Source organism: Nannospalax galili, unplaced genomic scaffold, assembly GCF_000622305.1.
Source record: "Nannospalax galili isolate Female #2095 unplaced genomic scaffold, S.galili_v1.0 scaffold406, whole genome shotgun sequence".
Taxonomy (NCBI): domain Eukaryota; kingdom Metazoa; phylum Chordata; class Mammalia; order Rodentia; family Spalacidae; genus Nannospalax; species Nannospalax galili.
In genome coordinates this window covers 7,754,302-7,780,325 of record NW_008357033.1, presented here as the reverse complement: position 1 = coordinate 7,780,325, position 26,024 = coordinate 7,754,302, and the positions used below count along the sequence as shown (strand labels likewise).

Sequence of the window (26,024 nt, the reverse complement as noted above, 5' to 3'; positions counted from 1 at the left end):
AAGAGTAGTACATATTCTGAGCCATCCTTTTAGCCTCTTTGTGTATTTAATTTTTTAACTGATCTTTTGTATTTATGACAATTTTCTTTTGTCTTTTTTTTTTTCACTTATTTATTTTATGTATGGAGTATATGTAGAAATCGGGACAACTTGTGGGCGTCAGCTCTCTCCTTTCACCATGTGAATCCAGGAAGCAAGCTCAGCTTGTCCTCCTTGGCAACAGGCACCCCTACCCATTGAGCCATCTTACTGGCCCTCTGCCATATTTTTTGAGATGGTCTCTCACTGAACTAGAACGCATCAGTTTGGCAAGGCCAGCCAGCCAGCAAACCCCTAGGGATCCAAACTCGGGTCCGTGTGCTTGTTGCTCACTTCGCTGACTAAGCCATGCCCTCATTTGGTTTTTATCCTTTCATCTAGTGGCAGATACTGGATTGTGTCTACTGTTTTCCCATTAACAGCTATGAATAGATATGTTTTGGGGGGTGCTTTCTGCTATAGAAAAACCTAACAAAGCATTTTTTTTTCCTGGTGAGCTAGATTTGGGCTATCAATGTGTTCAGCTTTCAGAAATGTCCTCTGAGACACTTTGCTGCACTTAGCAAGCATTTCCTCGCCCTTCGTCTCCCACAGTGTGTTCTGACATTTAAAGTTAGGCCGTCCCACTTGTTGAGCACAAGTTTGTGCAAGACTGACTGCTGATGTTGTCACATTTCACAGGTGATTTTACCTGATTTCTGGATATGATCCTACCACGAGTGATTCATTTGAAGGCTTGTGTGCTCAAATTAACTATATTTTAAAAATAACTATTCGGCTGGCGAGATAACTCACTGGTTAAGAGCAGTGGCTGCTCTTGCAGAAGACCCAGGTTGGAATCCAAGCACCCACATGGTGGCAACAGCCATCTGTAATTCCGGTTCTAGGGGATCCAATGCCCTCTTCTGGCCTCCTCAAGCACTACATAACACAGGTGCATATATATATGCAGGCATAACACACATAAAATAAAAAATATTTTTTTTTAGAAAATAACTTTCAATGATGTATTCTCCCAGATGGATATTGCACTATTTGTCATCTAGAGAATCACCTGCAAGTGAGAGGAAATAGCAGGCTTCAAGGTCTTACAGTCTTTCCACCATGCAGTGCCTCAAGAAACCTAGTTAGGAAAGGCTGGCCCTGTCTCTGACAGAGATGCCTGTTTGCCTACTCCAAGCTGTTTCATGAGATGTGAAGGGAAGCTGGAAGAAGCCTTCCTGTCTTCACCATAGAGCATCTCTGTGAAACCCCCATGTGGCCTCCAGTCTTGGTGATGATCACCAGATACAGTGGGCACTGCAGTATACAGGCAAGTAGGGAAGCAGAGTTATTTGGCTGCCAAATGGAGCTCTCTGCCAGAATAATCCTAGTTCTACCCAAACAGAAGTTTTAGTGTTTTTCTGAGAAACTCAGGACTGGGAATTTAGTTAGACATTACTTTGCTTGGTGAACTGGTTTTTATTTGGCAGTGTTTGTTGATTTCTCTTAGATCGTCACGGATTCTGCTTCTGTGGAGCGTTTGCTGGGGAAGGCAGACGTCCAGCGGCCCCAGGTGGTGGAGTACTGTGTGGTCTGTGGTGACAAAGCCTCTGGTATGTGACCCCAACCTCTGGTGCATGCCATGGACCAATGGCATGACCTGTTGTGAGGTGGGGAAGTGGTTAGTTGAGAAAGCACATTATCCATAGGTTTGTAGGTTTCAAACACAAATGCCACATAATAAGCAGAGTAGTTTGTCAGATTACTGAAACTGACAGGAAAGGTCAAGAAACTCTGTGATTTCTAAGTATTTATGTGCCATTAAGAAAGTAATAATTTCTGGCTGGAGAGATGGCTCAGTGGTTACAAACACTGGTTATTCTTGCAGAAGACCCAGGTTCAAATCCCAGCACCCACATGGCAGCTAACAACTGTCCATAACTCCAGTTCCAGGGGATCCGACAGCCTCTTCTGTCCTCCGCGGGCATTGAACAACATGGGTGCACTTACCTACATGCAGGCAATACACGTATGCACATAAAATAAAAATAATAAAATAGTTTTACAAAAAGAAAGTAATAATTTCTTAATCTTGTCCATATCTGCCAAGGTATGTTACTTCTATAATTCTCCTCATCCAAACTCTATCATCCTTTTACTACATCCAATGTGATAACCTTCTACAATGGAGGAGTAGGAGCCATGTGATTTTTGTCCATCCATCCCCCTCACTAGGAGGTTTCCCTTAGGGAGCTTTGGTAGGGGTGGGGGTGGGGTTTAGTGAAAATGAGCAGTCCAACTAGGAGAACCAGGGCCTGAGGAGTATAATTTAAGTCTGTGCCCCTCGTGTCCTTAAGGGAGAGCTCAAGGGCTTCTGCATTTAGGGCCCTGGTGAAGGGAGACAGAAGGCCTGCTAGTACTGAGAAGCCATAGAGGAGAATGGAGAAGTGCAGTGATGCTGGGGCACAGACCTGAGTTTTGAGACAGCTTGATTCCACTTGATTCTGTGGTATCAAAACTCACAAGAACTTCAGACGTTTTATTGTCCTAGAATTTATTTGTTTACAAAGGAGGTTGGACCAAACCTTGGAAAGAAACCACAGGCAAGCATCTCTCAGACGCTCCAGTTTCCCCTCCAAGCTGGTGACACCATTTCTCTGCCAGTAGTACCTACTCCTGTTCCTACCCTTTGTCTTGGTAAAGCCAGCCCACCCTAGTCCTTAAGTCTCAGCCCTCTCCTACTCAGGAGGCAGGTAGACAGTGTTGCTGCTGTTCCTGATTACCTTTCTACAGACCACTCTAGGCACCTGTTGCATTCTCTTATGATTGCTTCTCTGTAGCCTATCTCTCCATTGGAATGTTTAAGGAAAACCTGTGTCCTGCACAGCAGACCTGTGTCCATCTAACTGCTCAACAAGGAGAAATATTCTGCAAACATCAGAATAGAGAATGAAGCAGAGACAAGAAAAGGCCACAGACTGCCTGGCTTCCCTGTTCATCAGAGGTCTGAGCTAAAGGCCTATAGTACCATTCTCTCCAGAAGTCACTCAAGGTAGAAAGCTCAAGGAGACATTGCAAGGAAGAGAAAGGCAGTGCTGACAGAAGTCATTTCAGCACAACCATGCTTCAAAGAAAAATACTGAGATCCTCCAGGTTTTCTTGGGGAAATGATCCTACATACTAAAGCCTAGGACCATAGGTCCCCTGTAGTTAGTATGAATGGTGATGCTGTGAAGTGTCCTAGCAAAGCAGCTATGGACTTGGGCTCTTTGGCAAGAGAAGCCCGGAGAGCTGTGCAGAGTCAGAGCTGCAAGCTTGCTTGTTAACATGTGACAACATTTTGTCAGTTAGGTAGAAAGGTAACCTGAGATGGAAGGAGACTTTTTCCTGCACTGGTTAGAGACACTGAGTAAGTGAGAATAGGAAAGTAAGTTCTATTTCATAAATGTTTTCCTAGAAAGATCTGGATAGCTAACTCAGGTGAACCAGAGGGAACTTACCTTCACTGTGGGCCAACCAGTTACCATTCCATTTTCCCCAGGGGAAGCATAGCAACCAGGAGGTGACCCAGAAAGCAGACATGAATGCAGGATTAGCAATATACTGTTTAGTCCTAGAGTAAGAATGGGCTCTGGGCAGCCTCAGCCAAGGGTTGTACACTGGACAGTCTTGTGCAGTATTGTCCAAGCTCCTCTGTATGTTAGGATTTCTGGGTACAGAGAGAAGTTAGGCCATTGGACAGCTGTCACACAATGTGTGCGCTCTGGCTTTCCATCATGATTTTATAAGGTTACTGTAGAGATAGGAGAAATAATTGGGTGGATGTGGCTATGCATAATGGTCATGCTGTCATTAACCTCTAAGGCATATATCTGACAGAGTGTGAAAGAGAACAGGGCTTGGGCCACTCACATCTACTCATGGTCAACCAGGTCATGTATTCACTTACCTCCCTTCAGGCCGTCACTATGGAGCTGTCAGTTGTGAAGGTTGCAAAGGTTTTTTTAAAAGGAGTGTAAGGAAGAATCTGACCTACAGCTGCCGAAGCAACCAGGATTGCATCATTAACAAGCATCACCGCAACCGCTGCCAGTTCTGCCGGCTAAAGAAGTGCCTGGAGATGGGCATGAAGATGGAATGTGAGTAGCAGGGTCCCAGCCACAGGAGCTGACAGGAGAATGAGAAAGAGCCTACTAAATAAGGGGTTCGCGTTTGGCTTAAAGTAGTAAAGAGGGGAAATACCCACACAGGCTTCATTGGGCTTTACATTCTTGGTCACCAGGTGATCCAGAGCTGACACAGTGTCCATGGTGTGTGAAAGCCCCTTTCCAGAGGAGTCAGGAAGCAGAGCGGGAAGAAGGGGGTAATGTGGGCTACAGAGTACAGCTGAGACCAAGTCAGTCCAGCTCTAGGAAATGGAGCCTTTTTCCACCCTGATCCTCATCTGTGACCAGCAGTCTTCCCTCCCTTGCTACAGCTTTCAAATTCCTTTCAGCTCCTGTAGTCAGACCTTATTCCCAAACCAGGCCTTCATTCAGTAGGACCAGTCATAAGACAAGTTTCCAAAGTCAGTAACACAGAGAAGCCCAGGGAGAACAGTATTGGACTCACATTACAGCAGAGGAATAGAGAGGCACAGAGTCAAGGCCCACACTCCACCTGGCCAGGCCGACAGTGCTGAATGGTTCCAAGGAAGACTGGAAACCGACGAGTTTCAGTGTTGGTGTTTTCCTTTCTAGGAATGAGAAAATGAAAACTTCACTGGGGAACAAGTAGAAGTGTGTTCTTGGTTCATGCTTTGTGTGATGTTTATTTTACCTAGTGATAATGCTTTTCCACCAAAGTAAATACATATATACATTACTGTGTGACTGCCCTGTTCTGTTGCCAGGCTGTCCTCTTGGTTGTGAGCAGTGATGGAACTGAACTTTTATAGTCACAGGTATAAGCAAACTCAAGGTCCAGCTTCATTTCACTTTGGTCACAGGATACCTGGATCCAACACTTCATCTCCTCTTTCTTTAAAAACACTTTATGGGCTGGGAAAATGGCCTGGTGGGTAAAGTGCCTGCTGCACTATGAGAACCTGAGTTTAGATCCCTGGCACCCATGTAAAAGCTGGGTGTGGTTACTGGTGTCCGTCGCCCTAAGCACTAGGGGTGGAGACAGGCAGATCTGGGTGATTGATGAGCTCCAGGTTCAGTGAGAGGTTGTCTCAAAACCTAGAGGTAAAGAGCAGTAGTGGAAGACTCCCAACACTGACCTCTGGCCTCCACAGCTGCATGCACATACACTCCCAAAAATCTATTTTCTTCAGTTGTTTATGACATCTATACCTATTCTTTTTTTTTCTTTTTTTTTAAGATTTATTTTTATTTTTAATTATGTATTTGTGTGACTGTATATGGGTTTGTGCACCTAAGTTCAGTGCTCATGGAGGCCAAAAGCAGGCACTGGATCCCTTAGAGCTAGAGTTGTGAGCCAGCTGACGTGGGTGCTGGGAATTGGACTCCAGTCCTCTGAGGCATCTCTTCAGCTCAAAGATACCCCTTCTTACACTAGGTAGGGAGAATTTGCTATACACAGCCTTGAGTTCACTGAAGCTATTTGGGCTTGGATTGGGCTCTAGAATGGTTGCTCTGCCATTTTTGGCATTGGATAATGTCTATAAAGGGTCCACTTGATGAAGATGAGCATTTCTTATCTTGGGCAGAGTCCATCTTGTTAGCGACAAGAAGTGAAAACCCTTAGGTTTCACTAAGGTAGAACTCCTCAGGTCACACCCGAGTTAGAGTTTCTTAGCAGGTAGCACCTGCCATCTCAAGCCCAAAGGTAAACCTTTAGGTTTGACGTTGGCACTATTTGCCTTTGACTCTTGTCCTTTGGATGGAAAACCCACTGTGACTACTGAGCTAGGAATCAAGAACGAAGGTTTGTCATCCTGCATGTGGGTTATAGTTTTTATTCATTTGACTCTTTTCTCTAAATGTAAATATCATGCTGTGATTTAAGCTGTACAAAGTGAACGGAAGCCCTTTGATGTACAACGGGAGAAACCAAGCAATTGTGCTGCTTCGACTGAAAAAATCTACATCCGGAAGGACCTGAGAAGTCCTCTGATAGCCACTCCCACATTTGTGGCAGACAAGGATGGAACAAGGTCAGTCTCTTGTTCTCACAAAGGGCAGCCTTTGTGATTGGCCTTAAAAAGTCACCAGAGGAAGCATGGATGTCCCTGGAAAGGGCACACACATGATCCCGCCTGCCCACCACAGGCCTAGCATGCTTTATCCTGCTAGAGCTTGCTCACTGTTGAGCATAGCTCCAGGGTCATTTGGTCCTGCAGTGTAGACTTCATTCATACAGGGAAATAGCTATCTGTAACTCAAGATGCACGTTTTTTTTTTTACAGTAGAGACAAAAGGCCCAGATGATGCTACAAGCTTGCTTATACATTCCTTTTAACATACTCCATTGAACTTGTTTAAAAGAAAACAGAAGGAAATCTAGAAGACCAAAATTTGTTATACACAGAATTGGAGTTGAGGGTACCTTGGTAATGTTTTGAATTTCAGCTTAACTTTTAGGAGAATGGCCACAGTTAGCGTGGAAGGCCTAGGGGTGTGCATCTGTGTTCTGCCCTCCCTTGGTCTGTATCCTGGCTTTGTGCAGAGCTCACCAGCAAGAGTAAAGGGCGGGCCACTCACTCACCCTGAGGCTGAGTGCAGTTAGAGCTTTGCTCCTAGCACACAGCCTTACAGATATGGAAGGGACAGGTGAATGCAACATGACCATACTGTGCATAAAATGTTGGAAGCTACTCTGGGTTTCTTTATGTCTTAAATAGACAAACAGGTCTTCTTGATCCAGGGATGCTTGTGAACATCCAGCAGCCTTTGATACGTGAGGATGGTACAGTTCTCCTGGCCACGGATTCCAAGGTGATGTTCTCTCCTCCTGCTTCGTCTCCTCTTCTGTGTGGCAGTGCAGGCTTCTTTTCCACCTACGCTTGCCTTCTTGGCCTTCAGGGATGGATGGCTGACAGCAGGGCCTTCTACAGCTCAGTTTGCTTCTTGCTATGGTATAGCTATCCTAGGATTGTTCTAGGAACACTGGTAGCTTTTCAGAAATCTCAGTCAGGGCCAATTGGTCATAACCATTATAACATGGCAGCTTTGTGGAAATTATGTGGTTCCTTTTTTTTTTCGGTCATTTATACATATGCAGACCACCAGAATGCTGGGAAATAGCTACTTTTCCTAAGACGGCCTTTTGTAGAAGCCCCCTAGTTCCTTTTAAATATTCTGTAGTAAGCTGATAGATGAGCCATGAAGAACTCACTTGTGGACAGAGATGTCTGTCAAGCCAAGAGGTAACAAGCTATCTGACTCCTGTGACTACAGCCAAGGAGGAAGACTTTATCCTGGCCAAGGTGTTTGCTTTTGTTTGGGTTTGGGGGCTTGAGGATTTGGGTTGGTTGGTTGGTTTGGGGTTTTTTTTTTGTTTTTCTTTTGGTTGTTGTTTAGTTGATTTGGGTTTGGTCTCTTTTGGTGTCAGTGATTGGTTTTTGTTTTTGAGGCCTTAAACTCTGTCTTCCTACCTCAGCTCTCCAACTGCTGGGATTACAGGCTTCCCCACACTTCCTGAGCTTTATTTTTCCTCTTAAGGTACCTTCTCATTGTGAAGACCCACATCTTATAGCAGCTGCATAATACTCAGTCTGTGGTTCTGCTGTGACTTGTTAATCAGTTTTATGATAATTTCCTACTGATTCTAGTTTTTCACTTCCGTAATCAAGACACAGACATTTATGTATATATATGCATATATTTATGTCTTAGCTTATCTATTTCTCGCTTTCTTTTTATAAGCTGAAATATAATTCACATACCACATCACCCTTGGCAATGTATAATTTCATGGAATTCGTGTGTCTACATGATTTTGCAGTTTCACCACTGATCCCAGAATATTCATATCCCAAAAGAAACCCATCAAGCAGTTACTCTCCCAAACCATTCCAACCTGTGTTCTGGTTCTATGTTTTTAACAATTACTTATATTTCTCATGCAGGGAGTTATGTAAGTATGAATCCTTCATACCTGACTTCTTTCACTTAGCAAGTTATCATCAAGGTTCATCCTTGGCATAGCGTGTACTGGTAGTTCGTTCCTTTTCATTGCCAAAGAGCATGCCACCACCTGGCTGCCCCATATTGTGTGGATTCATTCATTCCTTGATAGATGTTTGGATTGTTTGAAGCGTAAAGTTTTTGGTCACATAACAACTTTTATGTTTAAACTTTGAGGATCTGCCAGGCTGTTTTAAGTGGCTATACCAGTTTGCAGTCTTACAGTACAGGTCAGCTCTTGAGTTCCATATCTTGGCAACACTTGTTACCATCTTTGAGTATAGCCATCCCACCATCCCAGATACATGAAGTATCTTTATTCCAGTGAGATTGAACATGGACTTAGTGGATATTTGTGCCTCTTCTTTCAGAATGTCTTGAGATCCTTATTCTTTTTTTTTTTTTTTTTTTTTTTTTTTGAGACAGGGTCTCTCTGTAGCCCCAACTGACCTGGAACTACAGAGCTCTACCTGCCTCTGCTTCCTGAGTGGTGGGATTAAAGGCATGCACCACCACACCCGGCTCCAGATCCTTTGTCCCTTCTAAAATTGGATTGTCTTTTTGTTGAGTTGTAAGAGGTTTTTACATAGTCTGGCTACTAAACCATTATCACACATGTGACTGCAGACATTTCCTACGGGTTGTGTTTTTATTATTTTGTTAACAATGTCTTTTGAAGCACACAGGTTATTTATGGTTGGAGAAGTCCACTTTATCTTTCTATCATTTTATCATTGTGTCATTTTATCACATATGGATCTGTATAACCATAACCAAGATACAAAGTGATCTGTTCTGATCCAGTGAATAGCCAAAAAGATCTTCCTGGTGTGATTCTTCATTCACACCTCCTAAACATTGGTTTTGAATCAACATTACACCTTCATTGCCCTTAAGTCATTTGCATGTGTGTGCTCATTTTAATACTTTTTTTTTTTTTTTTTTAATCTAATAGGCTGAAACAAGCCAGGGAGCTCTGGGCACACTGGCAAATGTAGTGACTTCCCTTGCCAACCTAAGTGAATCCTTGAACAATGGTGACACTTCAGAAATCCAGCCAGAGGACCAGTCTGCAAGTGAGATTACTCGGTATGAGTCCATGACTGTGGATGGAGGCTGCCCTCTAACGCCCCATACACTTCAGACCCTGTGTTGTAAGGGTGCATACCAGCATTTTGGCACCTATCTTATATGTGTGGTTTTTGTTTTGTTTCGTGGAACCGAAAATTGACCTTGTCCTCCTGTGTAGTAGACAAGGGCTCAGCCACTGAACTACAGTCCAGCCACCCCACCTGTGTCTAATTAAAGACTATAAATTTGTCAGAAGAACCCTGCACATTTGTCTTCCTGATATTAACTGTGGGCACATGGACCCACTTACATTATTTTTATTCCTAACAATGGAGAACCTTTTGGTGAACAAATGTTAATCGTATAGAGTACTTTGTAGTACACCTGCACAAAACAGCTCATTGCTTTTCTTGTTTGTGTTTTGCCTACTTTCAGAGTGGTAAGTGCTAGCTGATGGAGAGCTGGTCTCAGGCACGCTGGCTGGCTGCTCAAAGTGTTTTTCTTCCTGGCAGCTTGGCCTAGTGTTTTTCTCCTATTTCTGGCCTTGGTGTCTAGCCAGATAAGGGCATGCTGGGAGCCACACACATCCTCTGGTTGGTCCTCTTGTTAATTTGCAGTCTGACCATAATATTCAGATCTAGGACTAGGGGAAAGACAATGAGACTTGAACCATATAAAATAATTATCGTTCCTTGTGAGAGGCCTTGGAAAAGTTAACATCTGTAAGCCTCAGCATTCACATCTATAAAGTAGACATAATTTCCATTTTAGGAGGGTAGATGTGAAAAATAGAAGTTATATGAAGATTTAAAAGTACATAGCTAGCTGGTATAGTGGTACATGCCTTTAATCCCAATACTTGGGAGGCAGAGGCAGGTGGACCTCTGAGATTGAAGCCAGTCTGATCTACATAGCGAGTTCTAGGCCAGCTACAGGGAGGCTTCAGGGAGACCCTGTCTCAAAAAAACAACAAACAAAAAAGTACAAGGCTTAGTGCCTAAAACACTACATGTAATGCACAAAAGCGTCACTTTGCTCTTCTCTCAGCAAGTGGACCTGGATGACCTGCATCTGCACATTGCCTCTCTAACTGGCATCACTGAGAGCTCTCTTCTTTCACCTGCCACTGATGCTGGCTTTGTTTTTGCTTACAGGGCATTTGACACCTTAGCTAAGGCACTTAATACCACAGACAGCGCCTCACCTCCAAGCCTAGCAGATGGGATAGATGCCAGTGGAGGAGGGAGCATCCATGTCATCAGCAGAGACCAGTCAACACCCATCATTGAAGTTGAAGGCCCCCTCCTTTCAGACACACATGTCACATTTAAGGTGAGTGCATTTGGCCCAACATGAGCCACCTACTTCCCCAGCATGCTGGAGCCAGGCTCTATACCAGTGCTTGTTTTCTAATTGTGGCAGGATCTTGAATTCCAAAAGAGCATTCCCATTGTGAAGGATCTTCACTGATACCTTGCTCACAATGCCATTTGGTTCTGAAAGTAAGTGTGGTCCATCATTGCAAAGGTGCTTAGCCAGTGAGAGTCAGAGGCTGACTGCTTTGTCTTCCTGTGATAGCCTGGCCCCCATATAGTGGGCGCCTTGCCTCTTCTCTATGTAGAAATGCTTTTGAATAAACTGTTCAGCAAGCAGCCAACCACATTAACTATCTGCAGCCACCATCTGTGAGGAATGCTGTTAGGACCTAGTCTTCCCCACACTTCCCTTCCCTGCCTGCCCTCCCTATAGGGCATCAACAGGCCTTCTAGTCTCCAGAAGAGTCTTCTGTCCCACTGTTCTGTACTGGAGAGGTCTGGTCAGTCACTTGGATAGATAGGGTCCCTGCTCACAGTTACCCAAGGGTTCCCAGGATGCCAATAACCAAGGGAGTTCTAGCTTCAAAGGCACTGGAGTCCTTGTGGACATGAGAGTTCCTGGACCCCAAGCAGTCCCTTCTGCTAATGAGATGTTATCCTCCTGTGTGCTTTTTCCCAGCACCTTTTCATTACCATCTTGGAGCCACATATAATAGCACTGTCAACCTGTACAGTTGAGCCATGCCTCTGGTTCATTTTAGACTTTTGCCTATGGTTCAGAATGAACCAAAGACAACTAACAATTTAGCCAAAGCAGGAGGGGTCAGGGATGTCTTTGTGTATGGGTGAGCTGGGAAGTCTCAAGTCAGCCCTATTCCAAAGACTGTTCAACTAAAGTCACCAAGCAAGAAATCTGGAAACTAGTGGAAGCCTTGGCTACACATGTTCCACTAAGGACCAGCCCTTACCGGCCCTTAAAGGCTCTTTGAGATCTGTGACAGTGACTTTGGTGACCTCAATTGGTAAAACAAGACAGGAATATGTTAACAAAGATACGGACCCTTCATTTACCTCCTATGTCACATGCCTCCTCTTCTCCAGCTGACGATGCCCAGCCCAATGCCAGAGTACCTCAATGTCCATTACATCTGTGAGTCTGCATCCCGCCTGCTTTTCCTCTCCATGCACTGGGCAAGGTCAATCCCAGCCTTCCAGGCACTTGGGTAAGCGGACTATTTTCCTGTGTGTGTCATTGGGTCAGAGTCATGCTTCCCTCTAAGAATGGCCTGCAGGGTCTCTGAGGGCTTTTCTAGTGTGACTGTTCCTATGACCCCCTTCAATGACTCAAAATATGAGGAGACCATATCAGTCTACAGTGTATATGTGCCAAGAACTTGTTGCTAGGAGCTGTGCCTAGACCTTGACAGCTTATCTACATCGGCTCTGCTCTCAGCCAGAGCACTTGTGTCTACCTAGCCCCTCACCTCAGTGCTGACTGATATGTGAAGAGCAGTGGCCTATATCTCTGTAGGAAAGCTCCTTGCTTGCTTGCTCGTTGAGCGTCACTATGTATAGTGATCATTCCCCAGTCAGTCCCAACACCAATTCTGCCACTGTGCTAAATAACTGCTATCCAATTGGAGCAGGCTGCCATTGTGGTTATAATCTAGCTGGGAATGTAGTGAATGCACACTATAGGTTATGTGTGGGAAACACTCAGTGGCAGATCTGGGTTGAGAGTCATAAGAATAGTGCTTGCCAGCTGTGAGGCTGTGGGTAAGTCATTTCATTTGTCTGAGCTCTCTTTCCCCATAGAATCCTTACAAGGGGTTAAGACTGATAAAGCTCTTAACCCAGTACTCACTCAGAATGCAAGAGGAACTCTGTAGAAGCCTATGTGGTGCTGGTGGGTTGGGTGCTGTGGCATATGCCCTATGTGATAGTGACAGTAGTCACCACACTCAGGGATTAAAGGAGAGGTAGACAATATTAGCTTGTCATTCTTGGGAGAACTGGACAGGCAGTGACTACTGAATAAGCATTACAGGTTCTTTGTAAACTCTGGGTGACAGTGGCCTGTCCTTCCTGCCATCTGGGAGACTGTTATAATACCATGGTCATTAGTACTGCTAGATAATTAAGATGATTTGATGGGTTAAACAGTAATGTTTCCCACTTCTGTGAATGGTTTTGTTTCATTCTGAGCAATTTGGAACCTCCCCTAAAGGATTTCCTTGCCCAGGCTAGCACATTTAAAGGAGTTTTGATTATATTTCACATACTGTTCTTCAAAAGTTGGTAGAGTGCTGATCATAATAGAATCCAAGGCATACAGCTGAGGTGTGGGAGTGGTTCTAGACAGTAACCTGGTTCTCACTGCCATTCTGTACCTGGACTAAGGCAACTGGAGAATGGCTCTGTCAGGACTGCTCACCTTTTACAGCTTCCTGGCAGCTTGAGGAATAAGGACAATTGTTTTGCAGTGTGCCACTCACACTAACTTTCTTGTAGTGACTCCTCTACCTTTGTCTTCTGTCTTCTGTTTGCCAGGGTTAGCACAGTGTTTCTGCCCTTCAGATTCCATTCTTGTCCTGTGATCTGTGCAGCCTCTCATTTTTGTTAGAGACCCACAGTGACAGACAACCATCTCCCAAGACAGAACCAAGCTAGGACTGTTAAGGTTGAATAAACTTCAAAGGGCAAGTTGTAGCTATGGCTTAGTGACAGAGTTTGCCTAGATGCATGAGGACCTAGGTCCACAGGAGGAAAAAAAAACTTTGGTGGCAGTGCACGTGTATATGTGTGGAGGCCAGAAGACAACTTCAGGTGTCGTTTCTCAGATACTGTCCATCTTTTTGTTGTGTTTTTGTTTGTGACAGGGTCTCTCATGGGGATCTCATCTTGTCTCTATCTCCCCAGCGATTATAAGTATGCTTCCACCACTACCACTATGCGTGGCTTAATAAATTTTAAGGAAACAGTAATATAGCCATTCTCCCCCATTTTCCTTTTTAATCTTTTTGAGACGGGGTCTTGCTATAGCCCCAGCTGGCCTGGAACTCTATGTAGATCTGCCTCACAGAAAGTGCCTGCCTCTACCTCTGAATGCTGAGATTAAAGGTGTGTGTCACCACACCCAGCAGCCATCCCTATTTTTTATTTTATTTTATGTGTATGAGCATATATTGCCTGCATGTATTTAAATGCATCTATGTCCTCCAATACTCACAGAAGTCGGGAGAGGGCATTGGATCCCCTGGAACTAGAGTTACAGTTGTTAGCTGCTGTGTCAGGGTGCTGAGAACCAAACCTGGGACTCTGCAAGAGCATCAAGAGCATCCATCTTAACTGCTGAGCCATCTCTCCAACCCATCCCTTTTTTTTTTTTTTTTTTTTGTCTGAAGCAGTCTCATGTAATCCAGACTGGCCTCAAACTCACTATATAGCTGAGGATAATCTTGTACTTCTAAGCCAACTGCTTCTACAGCCCAAGTGCTGGGAGTACAAGTGTGTGCCCCTATGCCCCAGTTTTATTTGGGGTTTTTGTGTTTTATTACACAAGTATCCTACCAATTGGGCTACCTCTTTAACTCTGTATTAAAATGTCTTGCTGGGTGTGGTGGCACATGCCTTTAATCCCAGCACTTGGGAAGCAGAGGCAGGCAGATCTCTGTGAGTTCAAGGCTAGCCTGGTATACATAGTGAGTTCCAGGACAGCAGGGGCTACAGGGAGACCCTGTTTCAAAAAGACCAAAAAAAAAAAAAAAAAGTGTCTTATTGTGGGGCTTGGGGAGTGTTTTAGTCAATAAAGAGCCTTTGTATAAGTATAAAGACCTGAGTTTGGATCCTCAGAACCCATTTAAAAGCCAGGGCGCATATCTGTAATCCCAGCATGGTGGAGGGGGCATATGGAGGGCAGTAGAGACAAATGGATCCCTGGACTTCATTGACCTGCCAGTCTAGTCAAATCAGTCAGCTCCACGTTCAGTAAGAGAGCCTATCTCAAAAATAAGTTGGAGAGTGGGGTTGGAGAGATGGCTCAGCAGTTAAGAGCACTGGCTGCTCTTGCAGAGGACCTGGGTTCAGTTCCCAGTACCCACATGGTGGCTAACAACTATCCATAACTCCATTTCCAAGGGATCCTATGCCCTCTTCTGACCTCCATGGGCACTACACCACACGGGTGCACTTACACACATGCAGACAATATGCTCATACACATAAAATAAATATTTTTAAAGAATAGTTGGAGAATGACTAAGGAAGACACCTGACATTGCCCTCTGGCCTGAATGCAAATATACACGTACATACAACTATGCAGTCATATTCATAGATGACACATGCATAAAAAATGTTTTCCTCATTACTTAAAATCTAAAAAGTATTTTTAACATGTATTATATGTATGTGTATGCACATATGTGTGCAGGCACACGTGTGCCACAGCTCTCATGTGAAACTTAGAGGACAACTTGCAGGAGTTTTCTCTTTCCATATTGTAGGTTTCAGGGGTTGAACTCAGGTCATCAGACTTGGGGATAAGTACATTTACCTACTGAGCCATCTCGTGTATCTCACAGGCCTTAAAAAATGTATAAGAGAATTTTATTATCTAAAGAATTTTAGTTGAAACCTTCGTGGATATGCTCATGAACTTGGTCATTTTTTTAGGAATGACCATCAATCACATCCTTGTTACATGGTAGGGAGTGCTGGGGCTCACATGCTCGGAGTCCGACTCATACACTGCACTCGGCCTCATCCTTGTGTCCCCAGACAGGACTGCAATACCAGCCTGGTACGGGCCTGCTGGAACGAGCTTTTCACCCTTGGCCTGGCCCAATGTGCCCAGGTCATGAGTCTCTCTACCATCCTGGCAGCCATTGTCAACCACCTGCAGAACAGCATCCAGGAAGGTAGGTCCTGGGGATATGAGAGTAGAATGTGTCTTGATCCCGCCTGTGCCTGTAGAATAAAGCCGAGCCCTGGCTGACCCTGTGTCAGAGTTTTACCAAAAGAGTTGAGCCAGCTGCTCCCTGTGAATCATAAATTCTCCTCTAGTAAGTTCTGGAATGGCCATCTAATATATTGTGGTCAGGTGAATTATCAGCCGTTGAAGAATTAGAATGTTCATAAAGGGCCTACAGAGACTAGCTGGTATGAACAGAGGCATGAGTCCTGGCCATTAAAGGAATTACCCCTTGGTACCTACAGGCCGAGTTAGCTGCCTTACTCAGGCAGAGCACACAAAGCAGCAGAACTTGAGTACCTCTTATTACTTCAACTTCAGCTGGAAATGCAGCTCTTGACCAGCTTGAGATAACTTGGCTCTCTTTAAAAAGTCAAGTTACCCTCCCATTTGTCTCTGTAATCCCTCAAAAGACTGGTTTTATTGTTCATAGCACTTTTCCTCAGGGGCTCTGTAATGTTTGTTTGTAGATAAACTTTCTGGTGACCGGATAAAGCAAGTCATGGAGCACATCTGGAAACTGCAGGAGTTCTGTAACAGCATGGCAAAACTGGATATAGATGGCTATGAGTACGCATACCTTAAAGCTATAGTTCTCTTTAGCCCCGGTAAGATATGTGGTGGGGACTTGTGACACTTTTGCACTGTGTGTGCTGATACTTCTGAACATAACCATCTTGTCATCAGTGTAGAGAGCCCTTCCACATTTTCCATGACCTAGTGAGCTTTGCTACCTAACATCAGTACGTTGATTGTTAAATCCTTGCCGCTACAGCCCAGAAGAAATGTGCCACTGTATCTGAATGTACTGAAGGGATTTAATATATACCCTAACTAAGCCACTGACCAACGAGACCACCACCCGATGTCCCTTTCTTGCTTTGGCTCTTTGCCAGCTTCCAGGTTCTCTGAGCATATATAATCCAGGCAGGTTGGAACTCAGGTTTGCCCAGTCTCTGAGGATAGCAGCAGCTACTAAAAGGTGTGGCCATAGCAGCTGAAGAAACAGAACTCTTGGTGGAAAGCAAAAGGCACCTGGGCTGGCCTCACATGCCTCCTTTTTATAGCTGTTTTCAAAGCCTCTAGAGAGCTCACGTGAGCTGACCATTGACCTCAACAGCAAGGGCTGAACATTGTATGACCTTTTTCTTCCTCCCCAGCCCCTATTCACCATCAGCAAAGTAGCTAATAAAAATAGGAGTCATCTGGGACTGGAGAGATGGCTCAACTGTTAAGAGTAGTGGCTGCTCTTGCAGAGGACCCAGCTTTGATTCCTAGCACCTACATGGCTGCTAACAGCCATCCATAACTCCAGTTCCAGGGGATCCAGCGCCCTCTTCTGGCCTCCAAGGTCATTGCACAACATGGGTGCACTTACACACATTACAGGGAATACATTCATACACATAAAATATTAAAAATAGGAGTCATTGTACAATTAAGTATCTGGAAAATGGTTCTCATATAATTTTAAGATGTGTTTTCTAGAGTAATATAAAGGAAGAAGTTCAGAGCTAATCCGGGGGGGAGCTATTCTGACAATTTCCCAGTTCAATGAGTGAGCCTCCAGAACTTGATCTCTTGTATTTGATTAGTTTGTCAGCAGTCTGACTAAAAAGAAAGATTAAGAAATCCATGATACTTTCCAAATACAGAGGGAAACTTGGGTGCTTTCTGTTTTCAGATCATCCAGGTTTGGCAGGCACAAGCCAGATTGAGAAATTCCAGGAGAAGGCACAGATGGAACTACAGGACTATGTGCAGAAAACCTACTCGGAAGACACCTACCGGTGAGGCCTGAGGCCCTGGCCAGGACAGATGGGTGGGAGTGTGGCTGGGTCAGTTTCTAGCAATCTGGCAAAGCCTATATTTGATTAGTGACTTCTCATTGTAAAAGCAAGAATATGCTAGCACAGAAGTGTCAGCTTCTGTGAGAGGAAGCAGCACTAGAGTACTTGGCAAAGTGAAATCTGGCCCCTATAAAGGAGAGATAAGTTGTATATGGTAATTTTACCCTCAGATAAACTGATAGGGAAAATTAACAATAGGGTGTGGGTGTATGTATCAGCCTCATGCGGATTTGAATATAGAATGCATAGCAGGCCTTTCCAGACTGTGGCTACCTTTGCACATATTTTCTTCCTCATACTTTCCTCCCAAAGTAAGCAAAATGAACAGCCTGCAAAGACATTTGGCCTCCTTCCTCAGACTTGGATCCTCTGCATAGAAATCCATCTAGATTCCCTGGGCCCCCAAGTACTTCCTCTTCTGACCCTGTGCTTCTCAAATAAATGGTTTTGTACCTGCTGTCCTGGTTGGTCTTTCTGTGCTAAAACCAGGACAACCTTGTACACACCTCCTCAGACCAAATGCCACTTTCCCAGAACCATCCTCCACTGGAGTCACTGAAGACTCATCACACATGGAGGTGACTTCAGCCTCTGGTCCATATACAGTATGGCTGTCTGATTATGCACCACACCCACAAATTCTGATCTCTGGCCTGATTGCAAGTAAGTTGTTCCCCTAGGAGGCCACAAGCCTATTCCTGCAGCTTCTGTGGGGCAGCAGATGGGCATGGTCAATGGTCACTGCAGGCATAGCCACATAATAGAATTGCAGCTCTGTAGCCTTAGAAAGTAGATGTCATGCTTCTAACCCTGAGAGCCACTTCTGGTCCACTTAGAGATCAAGGAGAGGGACAAGGAGAAGGACGAAATATGGGATCGAGGGCCAAAACTAAAGATTTCTTACGTAACTAAGAAACCCACTCAGGGATTTTCTAAGGCAAATGTCTAAGATATGCTACATTCTATTGTAATTCTTTCTTAACACTTAAAAAAAAATTTTGTTTTTGGTCTTTTTGAGACAGGGTCTTCCTGTAGCCCCAGCAGATCTGGAACTCACTATGTAGACCAGGCTGGCCTTGAACTCAAAGAAATCTGCCTGCCCCTGCCTCCTGAGCACTGAGATTAAAGGCATGTGACACCACGCCCAGACAATGCTTAAAATATTCTTAATTTACTTTGTGTGTGTATGTAAATTGTAGGCACATGTGCGAGAGTGCACGAATTGAGGTCAGAGGACAGTCTTTGAGAGTTTTCTCTCCTTCAGTCCTGGGGGTTGAATGCAGATCAGTCAAGCTTCGTAGTAAGCACCTTCTACCCACTGACTGAGCCATCTCCTAGCCTCTGTAATTCACTGTATGCTTTCCCATTCCTATGCCTTTTCTCATACTGACTATCCCCACTAAATTACCTTTGTTTGCCTCCCTATTCTTAGCATCTCTGCTAGTAAAAACCTCACCAGCCTGAGGCCCAGCTGAGATGGCCTCATGCCACAGAAGTCCACCCTGATTTGCCCCTGCAACCCTTTGCTGTGTTTAGCTCCTCAGATCTGGTGTGGTGTCCTTATAAAAGGTGCCCTCAGGACTGGAGCACAGAGATTTAAGGTGGTTGAGTGAATGGATGGTGCTGCTTGTGCAAGATACATACGTATCCCCTTCCTCCTCCTCCCCCTCCCCCTCCAGGACAGGTCAGCACAGGCTGACCTCCAATTCTAATTCTCTTGCCTCAGCTTCCTGAGTGCTAGGATTGTAGGAATACATCATTACTGGCATTACTATTTTTATTTATTATTTAATATGTTTTGCCTGCATATATGTAAGTGAACCATGTGTGTGCAATGCCTATGAAGGCCAGAAGAGGGCAGTGGATTCCCTGGAACTGGAGTTATGGACAGTTGTTAGGCACCATGTAGGTACTGGGAACCGATCCCAGGTCCTCTGAAAGAGCAGCCAGTGAGTGCTCTTAACCACTGAGCCATGGCTCCAGCCCTGTATTTACTGTCCCTTTAATGAATCTATAGTGGTTAATTATTTGAAAACTCCATACTTTAACCTATCATCTTTTGATAGATTTCCAAGTATTTTCTTTGTGTACAGGTGGGAAGAATAGCTATAAACAACATAACATATTCACATTTTAAAGGATCATTTTCACTACATGTATTTTGTGTAGGTGTGGGGACCACGGCATACTGGTGGTCAGAGGGCAACTTGCAGGAGTTGGTTCTTTCCACCTTGTAGCTTCCAAGGATCAGACTCAGATTGTCAGCCTTCACAGCCAGTGACTTTACCCACTGGGCCATCCAACCAGCCTTATACTTTTTTTTTTTTGGTCTTTTTGAGGCAGGGTCTCCCTATAGTCCTAGCTGACCTGAACTCACTATGTAGACCAGGCTGGCCTTGAACTCACAAGGATCTGCCTGCCTCTGCCTCCCAAGTGCTAGGATTAAAGGCACGCACCACCACACCCGGCTCAGCCTTACACATTTTTGCACATTGTTTTCCTCATATTAAATGTTTAAAAACTGTTGAAATTTAAAAAAAAAAAAAAAAGTGAATGATGGATGAATCTGTTTGGTCACTTCTGTGTGGTTCTACAAGGACCCCCCAAGCAGCCAACCACTTAATTTCCCTAATGCCTGCTCTCTTCCAGATTGGCCCGGATTCTCGTCCGCCTGCCAGCACTCAGGCTCATGAGTTCCAACATAACAGAAGAACTTTTTTTTACTGGTCTCATTGGCAATGTTTCGATAGACAGTATAATTCCCTACATCCTCAAGATGGAGACCGCAGAGTATAACGGCCAGATCACTGGAGCCAGTCTGTAGTGCACAGTGGGCAGCTGAGGACAGGAAGAAGCCTCCTAGGACTGTGCAGATGCAGGGGAAGGAGAAGTAGTGGTGTCTTGGTATGTGCAAATATTTCCAGTGTAGTAACCACTTCCTACCTGGGTTCTTCTTACCTGTTCATCCAAACAATACCAACTAAAAGACTAGTAGGATCCTTTCCCTCCATAAGAAATGTTTTAATGCCTTTTGATGATGCAGATTTTGGAACAATCTTTTAATTCAATTTGTATTTAGAAATTCTCAAAGGGCAAAAAAAAAAAAAAAGGTTTTATAACGTCAGAGACTAGTATTAAAACTAAAAGACCCTAAGAATAGTATGTGTAAATACATTATTTAAAAAAAAAAACAACAACAACAACAAAAAAAAAAACGGGCTGGAGAGATGGCTCAGCGGTTAAGAGCACTGACTGCTCTTGCAGAGGACCCGGGTTCAATTCCCAGCACCCACATGGCGGCTACGAACTGTCCTTAACTCCAGTTCCAGGGGAATCCGAAGCCCTCTTCTGACCTCCGGCACTGCACGACACGGGTGCACTCACATACACGCAGGCAATACACTCATACACATAAAATAAAAACAAATAAAAAAATTTTTAAAAAATCAACAAAAGAAAAAAACCTCCTTGGAATTAATAGCTACTAATTACCAGGGTAATATTAGCACTTTCTAAGGACTTCTTATCAAATTTGTAATGTTAGCAACATCTTGCCAGAAGACAGGGCAAATGGAAAATTGTATGTCTTTTGCCGAAATGTAATGATTTTTGTGAAAACTCACTAGGGTACAGAAGACAATCATTCACTTTAGAAGAGGGCAGCACTCTGAACTGCACGCAGTGATCTTGAGCTTAATTCCTGAGTGAAATGTAGCTTATTGGCATTGTGTGTAAGTGGGAATGTCCAGGCAGCACAACTGGCAGTAACCCAAGCCAGAAGCTGCCATACCAGCCAGAGAGGTGCTTGTCAGCTTCCCTCCCATGGTCTTGATTTATGGTGCGTGTCTGCACTCTTCCAGTGTCTGCGCTTCTCCTCTGACTGGTTTTCAGAATTAGATTGCAACTTGTAAGAATTACCTGTGAAGTGAGTTATATATTCTTCCAGTGACTTAAAATGTGCCCAGGGTCCTACACCACTTATAGGAACTGGAGGCTTTTGACCAAAAAGTGCAAGATGGGTACTCTGAACCCGACAGCACTTCCTGAACATGACCTGGGTATGACAGTAGTTCATGCTGTCCAGGTAAGTGGGGCCTCTGCAGAGTGCGCTCTTCTAGGGGGGCTCTTATTCTCAGTGTGCCTGGAGAGAGGCCTGTATCTGTGCTCATTCAGAACCTGCGGCTGAATGGGGGCTATGTGAGCTCACAGCCTGCTGAGGGAGACTGGGGCTTGTATAGCTTAGCAGGTGTCAGGACACATTTCTTAAGTGTTAGAAGAGAGTTTTAGTGTCCCGAGACACAGTGCTCTTTAGTCTATAGCCCCCCAAGGCATTTAAAATAATACAGAAGCAGGCCACCCGCTCTTGGAAAAAGAGTTCAAAAGCAACCTTTAAGGTGGGGTACATAGGGTATGCCTTTAATCCCAGCACTTGGGAGGCTGAGGAAGGAGACTTAAATTTACTGCCAACCTGGGCAACTTAGTGAAGAAACCCCTTCTCAAAGTTTTTAAAGAGGTTGAGGGTGGAGTCTGGGCTGTAACTCAGTGGTACAGTGCTTGCCTTTCCTGTACTGGGGCCCTGGGTTCCATCTGCAGCATAGAAACAAAAAAGAAGAGTGACCATAGTTCCCACCAAGAATAGAATTCAGTTCCAAGGGAATTATGCCTGACTTAAAGCACTCTGCATTCCGATGAACACATGTCAGCAACTGCCTTTTCTGAGAAAAGTGGGAGGCTGAGCTCTAGGTACTTGGTATTTGCTTTTTGTTTAGTAGAAGTTAAGAAAAATACCTCCTACAAGGTTCAATCTGTGTCTGTTGAACCTGTTCAGAAAGGCCCACAGGTAATGTCATGGGGCTCAAGACAAGGCAGGCTGCTTCCTCTTGTGGTGTTAGGGATACTTCATATAAGCCACTGTCAAATTCCTGTCTGGATTGGAAACCAATATTGGAGAATAGTGGCCAGTACAAAATGATGGAAAGGGCTTAATTTTTCCAGTTTAAAGTTTTATTTATTTTTCTTATACTAATGTGTTTTTAATTCAAAAGACAAAAGGAGTGGGCAGGATAGTTGAAGCGGGTCTTTTTCATCTCTGTTTGTAAACTAGTTGGTCGAGGATATCTTGACATACATCTGTGCATCTTACAGCTGCTGGCTTTGCTTTCCTTGCATACCAGGTACTCCCAGGCCACTCAGAGACAGGACCTGGGTACCCCCTGGTCCATTCAGCTGTTTCTAGACTAGGTAAGAAGTGCTGAGCTCTGATAAGATGGCACTGAAGAAAAAAACCAATTTTGCTTAATAGTTGGTGAGTCTAGCCTGGTCCTTCTTAAAGTCCCTTATCTGGTAATGGTCAATTCAAGTGGACTACTATGGGCTTTCAAAACTCCTTTAAGGCTAGTTTTCCCAGATCATCTTGGCCTTACCTTAAAGCAGCCTTTTCTTTTAACAGCCATATTCACATACCCTAAAACTCACCAACTGAAATCATTTCAAGCCTTTTGGAGTGCTAGTCCATTCCATCTCTTATCAAATTGATTTAGGAAGCTCAGCCTCAAACCAATTATTTAATGAAATCACAGCCCAGTGTTTGGGTTCCAGCTTTCAGGGGTTTTACACCCTGATTAGGATTAGGAGTCTGTGACACTCTCAGGCTGATGAAGCATGATTGGCCCTCTGCCCACCTAGTTAAGCCACTTTGCCGTTGAGCCTAGCCACTCCTCTTCTCAGTTGAGGGGACATTGGCTCTGGGAGGTGGACACACAATATCCTGGTTAACTGGGCTCTTTTCCAAAAGTATCTGAAGTAATGTTAAGATAGTTATGTGTTAACATTTGAGATCATTACATAGAAGCATAAAAACAGGAGATGTAGACAAAGACCAAATTCCTTAGCAAATAGTAGTATTTATTTCCTCAAGGTGTTTTTACAATATGTCACCATCCTTCCAGTTTGCAGCATGTGTTGGAGTTTATTGTCCAGCCTCTTCATAAGGCTGAAGTTGGGTTGGGTTGTGTAGTTTTTTGTACTTTTAAGTTCAAGTAAATTCACTTGTCATGCCCTTGAGGGATCATTTTCCAGCTTGTCAGTGTCAGTATTAGGTACGGACTCTGTTGAGGTAGTCAAGCCATCAGCCAGGGTGGCCAGTGTGGACATTGTGGCCCCCAAGTGGAGTAGCAGTTTCTACACTTCACATACTGGCTATTTGGGGACAGTCCTGGCAGCGAGCCAACAATTGTGGCCCGTAGCTATGCTGGGGGTAGTGAGGCAAAGGGCATTTCTCACAGTCAGTCTGCTTACACACTGCCTCTGACTGGCATCCCTGGAAGCTTGTTGCTGCTTTCTAGTGGAAACAGCTTGGGCATGCAGTGGGCCATGAAAAGCGTCATCTGACAGCTGTTTCTTGGGGAGGGTCCTGGGAACATCTCACACTGGCAGAACAAGTTGCCCACCTCTTTTTTTACCCAACTTCCAGTCTCTAGATTATGCGGCTCTTTGCAAATGTCTTAACTTCAATGTAAAGTTTTAAAGCCGAGATCGGGTTGGTTTAGGTGTTTTGTACAAGGTTCTAGACCACCTCATAGAGTGCCTCCCATCAGTGTGCATCCCGTGCACAGCCCCAGTCCCTTCAGCCACATTTGGGTATGTCCAGAGTTACAGGCCTAGATGACTGAATGAATGTACATGTGTTTATATTATCTTCTCTGTACAGTGTATATAATGTGTGTACATATGTGTATATTATGTATACAGACATGTAGCCATGTATCCAAGCTTATGTTGTCAAGAGTTGATGCTAGCGTTGCTCATGTGAATGAATGTGGTGTTAAGGTCCCTCCAACAGGGAAGGTATGCTGGTGAGTTTCTTACCAACTACATTTCTCTGGGGCAAGGAGCTGCCTGGTAGAGGCCAAGCTGTCAGTCACTCCTACACAAGGAAGCCTCGAGCCAGAAAAGGTCTGGTTCGGAGGGCAGTTCTCTGGGTTCATAAGGGTCCGGAAGCTGGAAGAGAGATTAGCCTGATATGCAAAGCTACGTGGTGACTATGAACCTGCTTTCACAAACCAGTTAGGCCTAACTGGAAGGAACTTTGTAGCTAAGGCCATCAGCCTTCCCCCAGTACTCTGAGTTCTTTGTGTGGTTCTGAGACAGGCACAAGAGTCAGGGACTCAGGACTCTGCGGGGCTGTACAACTTGGGCACTGGCTTATGGCTTTCCCATCTCCATGCCAGGTAAAAATAAAAAGCTTACCAAATCCTCTTTCAAAATCAACAGTGCTGATAGCTAACTTGTGGTGGTTAAACCACAAATGGCAAATTACTCCTTTAACTAGAAATAAGTGAGGGGGATCCAGACTGAATTCTATTTTGTGAAAGTTGTATTTAATATGGACATGTCTGCCCATAAGAAAGCTAAAGTTGACAGGCTTTCCTCATTCACCAAATCTGATGAAATTTGTCCCCTGTAATTGGAATGTAGGCTGAGTTGTGGCATTTGGGAGCCAGGGCCCAGGCTGGCAGAGGCTGCTAGTGGCCATGATAAGCAGGGGCATGGCTGGAGGAGACCACTGGCTAAGTGCAAAGACTTGCTTGACCCACAAGTTGCTCTGTATTGTTGAAATAAGCTATCAAAATGTTTTAAGAAACACTTGATGAGACTAGTCCCCAGTGCCTTCTGTGAGACATGGGTCATTTGGCTTCAGCTTTCCACTTGAGTCCCTAGCCTCACCCCTCATGATTGTTCGATCATACCCATGTTGTTGCCTGTTGTGACAATCACACTATTAAAAGTGGCTTTCCAAGTAAAACACATGAAAGCTTGATAGTCTCTAAATGAATCCTTCCATTTTCTTCCAGGCTATTTGTCTTAACAGCAACCCTAAGAATAATTCAGCTGTGAGCTTTAAAGTATCTTAGGAAGGAGGAAGAAATAGCAGATATTTTTAATGCTCAGCAATTAAGCACTTTCAATTAATTTCAATAATTTTGGTGTTTATACATAAAACATAGAAAAACTGCTCAACATTTACCTATTGCTAGACTGTGTTAAATTTTAATGTTTGGGTAACATTTGGTGTAGACTATATAGTAAAAATGGCCTTTCTTCAGGAAAATACCATCAGTGGTCATCCTAACAGCCCGCACATTCACAGACTCCAATGCTGCTGTACAACTCAAGTGCTGGGATATTTTTCTAGTCTGTTTTCCCAATTATCTTGTAAATCAGTGTTCAACTAGTTTTATAACTGAAAAACTGCACATTTTTCATAGTACCAACTAGTTTTTACCTATGGTTTGGATTTCTCTGTTAAGATGTAGCTGCATTATCAGCCCTTTTTAAAAAAGACATCTATTAAAGGAAAATCCGGTGTGATTTTCTTGGGACTGTTTCTGTAATTTCACATTATAGAAAATGCCATTTATGCCATTACCTTTAATTCCAGGTTTAAAACCTGCTGAAAGCTGTCACCTTCCACAGCTTTCTTCCCCATGTGAAATCAGCTATTATGTGATGGCATTTAAAAAATAGCATGTTCTTTTTAAACTGAATTTTCTATCTAATCAATGTCTTCAGTCTTGAAGAATTTGCATTGTCATGTCTGTATATAGAGTATTGCAGTGCATGGTTAGCTTTATGCATTTTATTAAATGCTGTTTCAATGTGG

General features: G+C 44.1%; 1 protein-coding gene and 1 long non-coding RNA gene across 7 annotated transcripts in view; one reads left to right on the top strand and one right to left on the bottom strand.

Annotated features, from left to right (window-relative positions):
* Nr2c2 (nuclear receptor subfamily 2 group C member 2) overlaps positions 1–20,577 on the top strand; it is an 88,205-nt gene extending 67,628 nt beyond the window's left edge. For 2 of the 6 annotated variants that reach the window (XM_029557049.1, XM_029557048.1), the window contains exons 5-15: positions 1,532–1,634; positions 3,981–4,160; positions 6,034–6,181; positions 6,869–6,962; positions 9,109–9,242; positions 10,379–10,556; positions 11,642–11,763; positions 15,215–15,459; positions 15,983–16,120; positions 17,197–17,302; positions 17,675–17,969. In XM_029557049.1, coding sequence (XP_029412909.1) covers positions 1,532–1,634; positions 3,981–4,160; positions 6,034–6,181; positions 6,869–6,962; positions 9,109–9,242; positions 10,379–10,556; positions 11,642–11,763; positions 15,215–15,459; positions 15,983–16,120; positions 17,197–17,302; positions 17,675–17,921 — 1,695 coding nt within the window. In that variant the 3' untranslated portion in view covers positions 17,922–17,969. Of the gene's footprint in view, positions 1–1,531; positions 1,635–3,980; positions 4,161–6,033; positions 6,182–6,868; positions 6,963–9,108; positions 9,243–10,378; positions 10,557–11,641; positions 11,764–15,214; positions 15,460–15,982; positions 16,121–17,196; positions 17,303–17,674; positions 17,971–20,011 lie in introns of those variants that run through there. The other 4 variants (XM_029557051.1, XM_029557047.1, XM_029557046.1 and 1 more) reach the window with 4 other exon arrangements.
* Positions 1,485–5,012, bottom strand: LOC103751462. The gene is made up of 3 exons (XR_608023.2): positions 4,633–5,012; positions 3,971–4,188; positions 1,485–1,681 (listed from the first exon to the last, which is right to left on the bottom strand). It is a non-coding gene; the product is annotated as an uncharacterized LOC103751462 (long non-coding RNA).
* Positions 20,578–26,024: the final 5,447 nt, after the last annotated feature.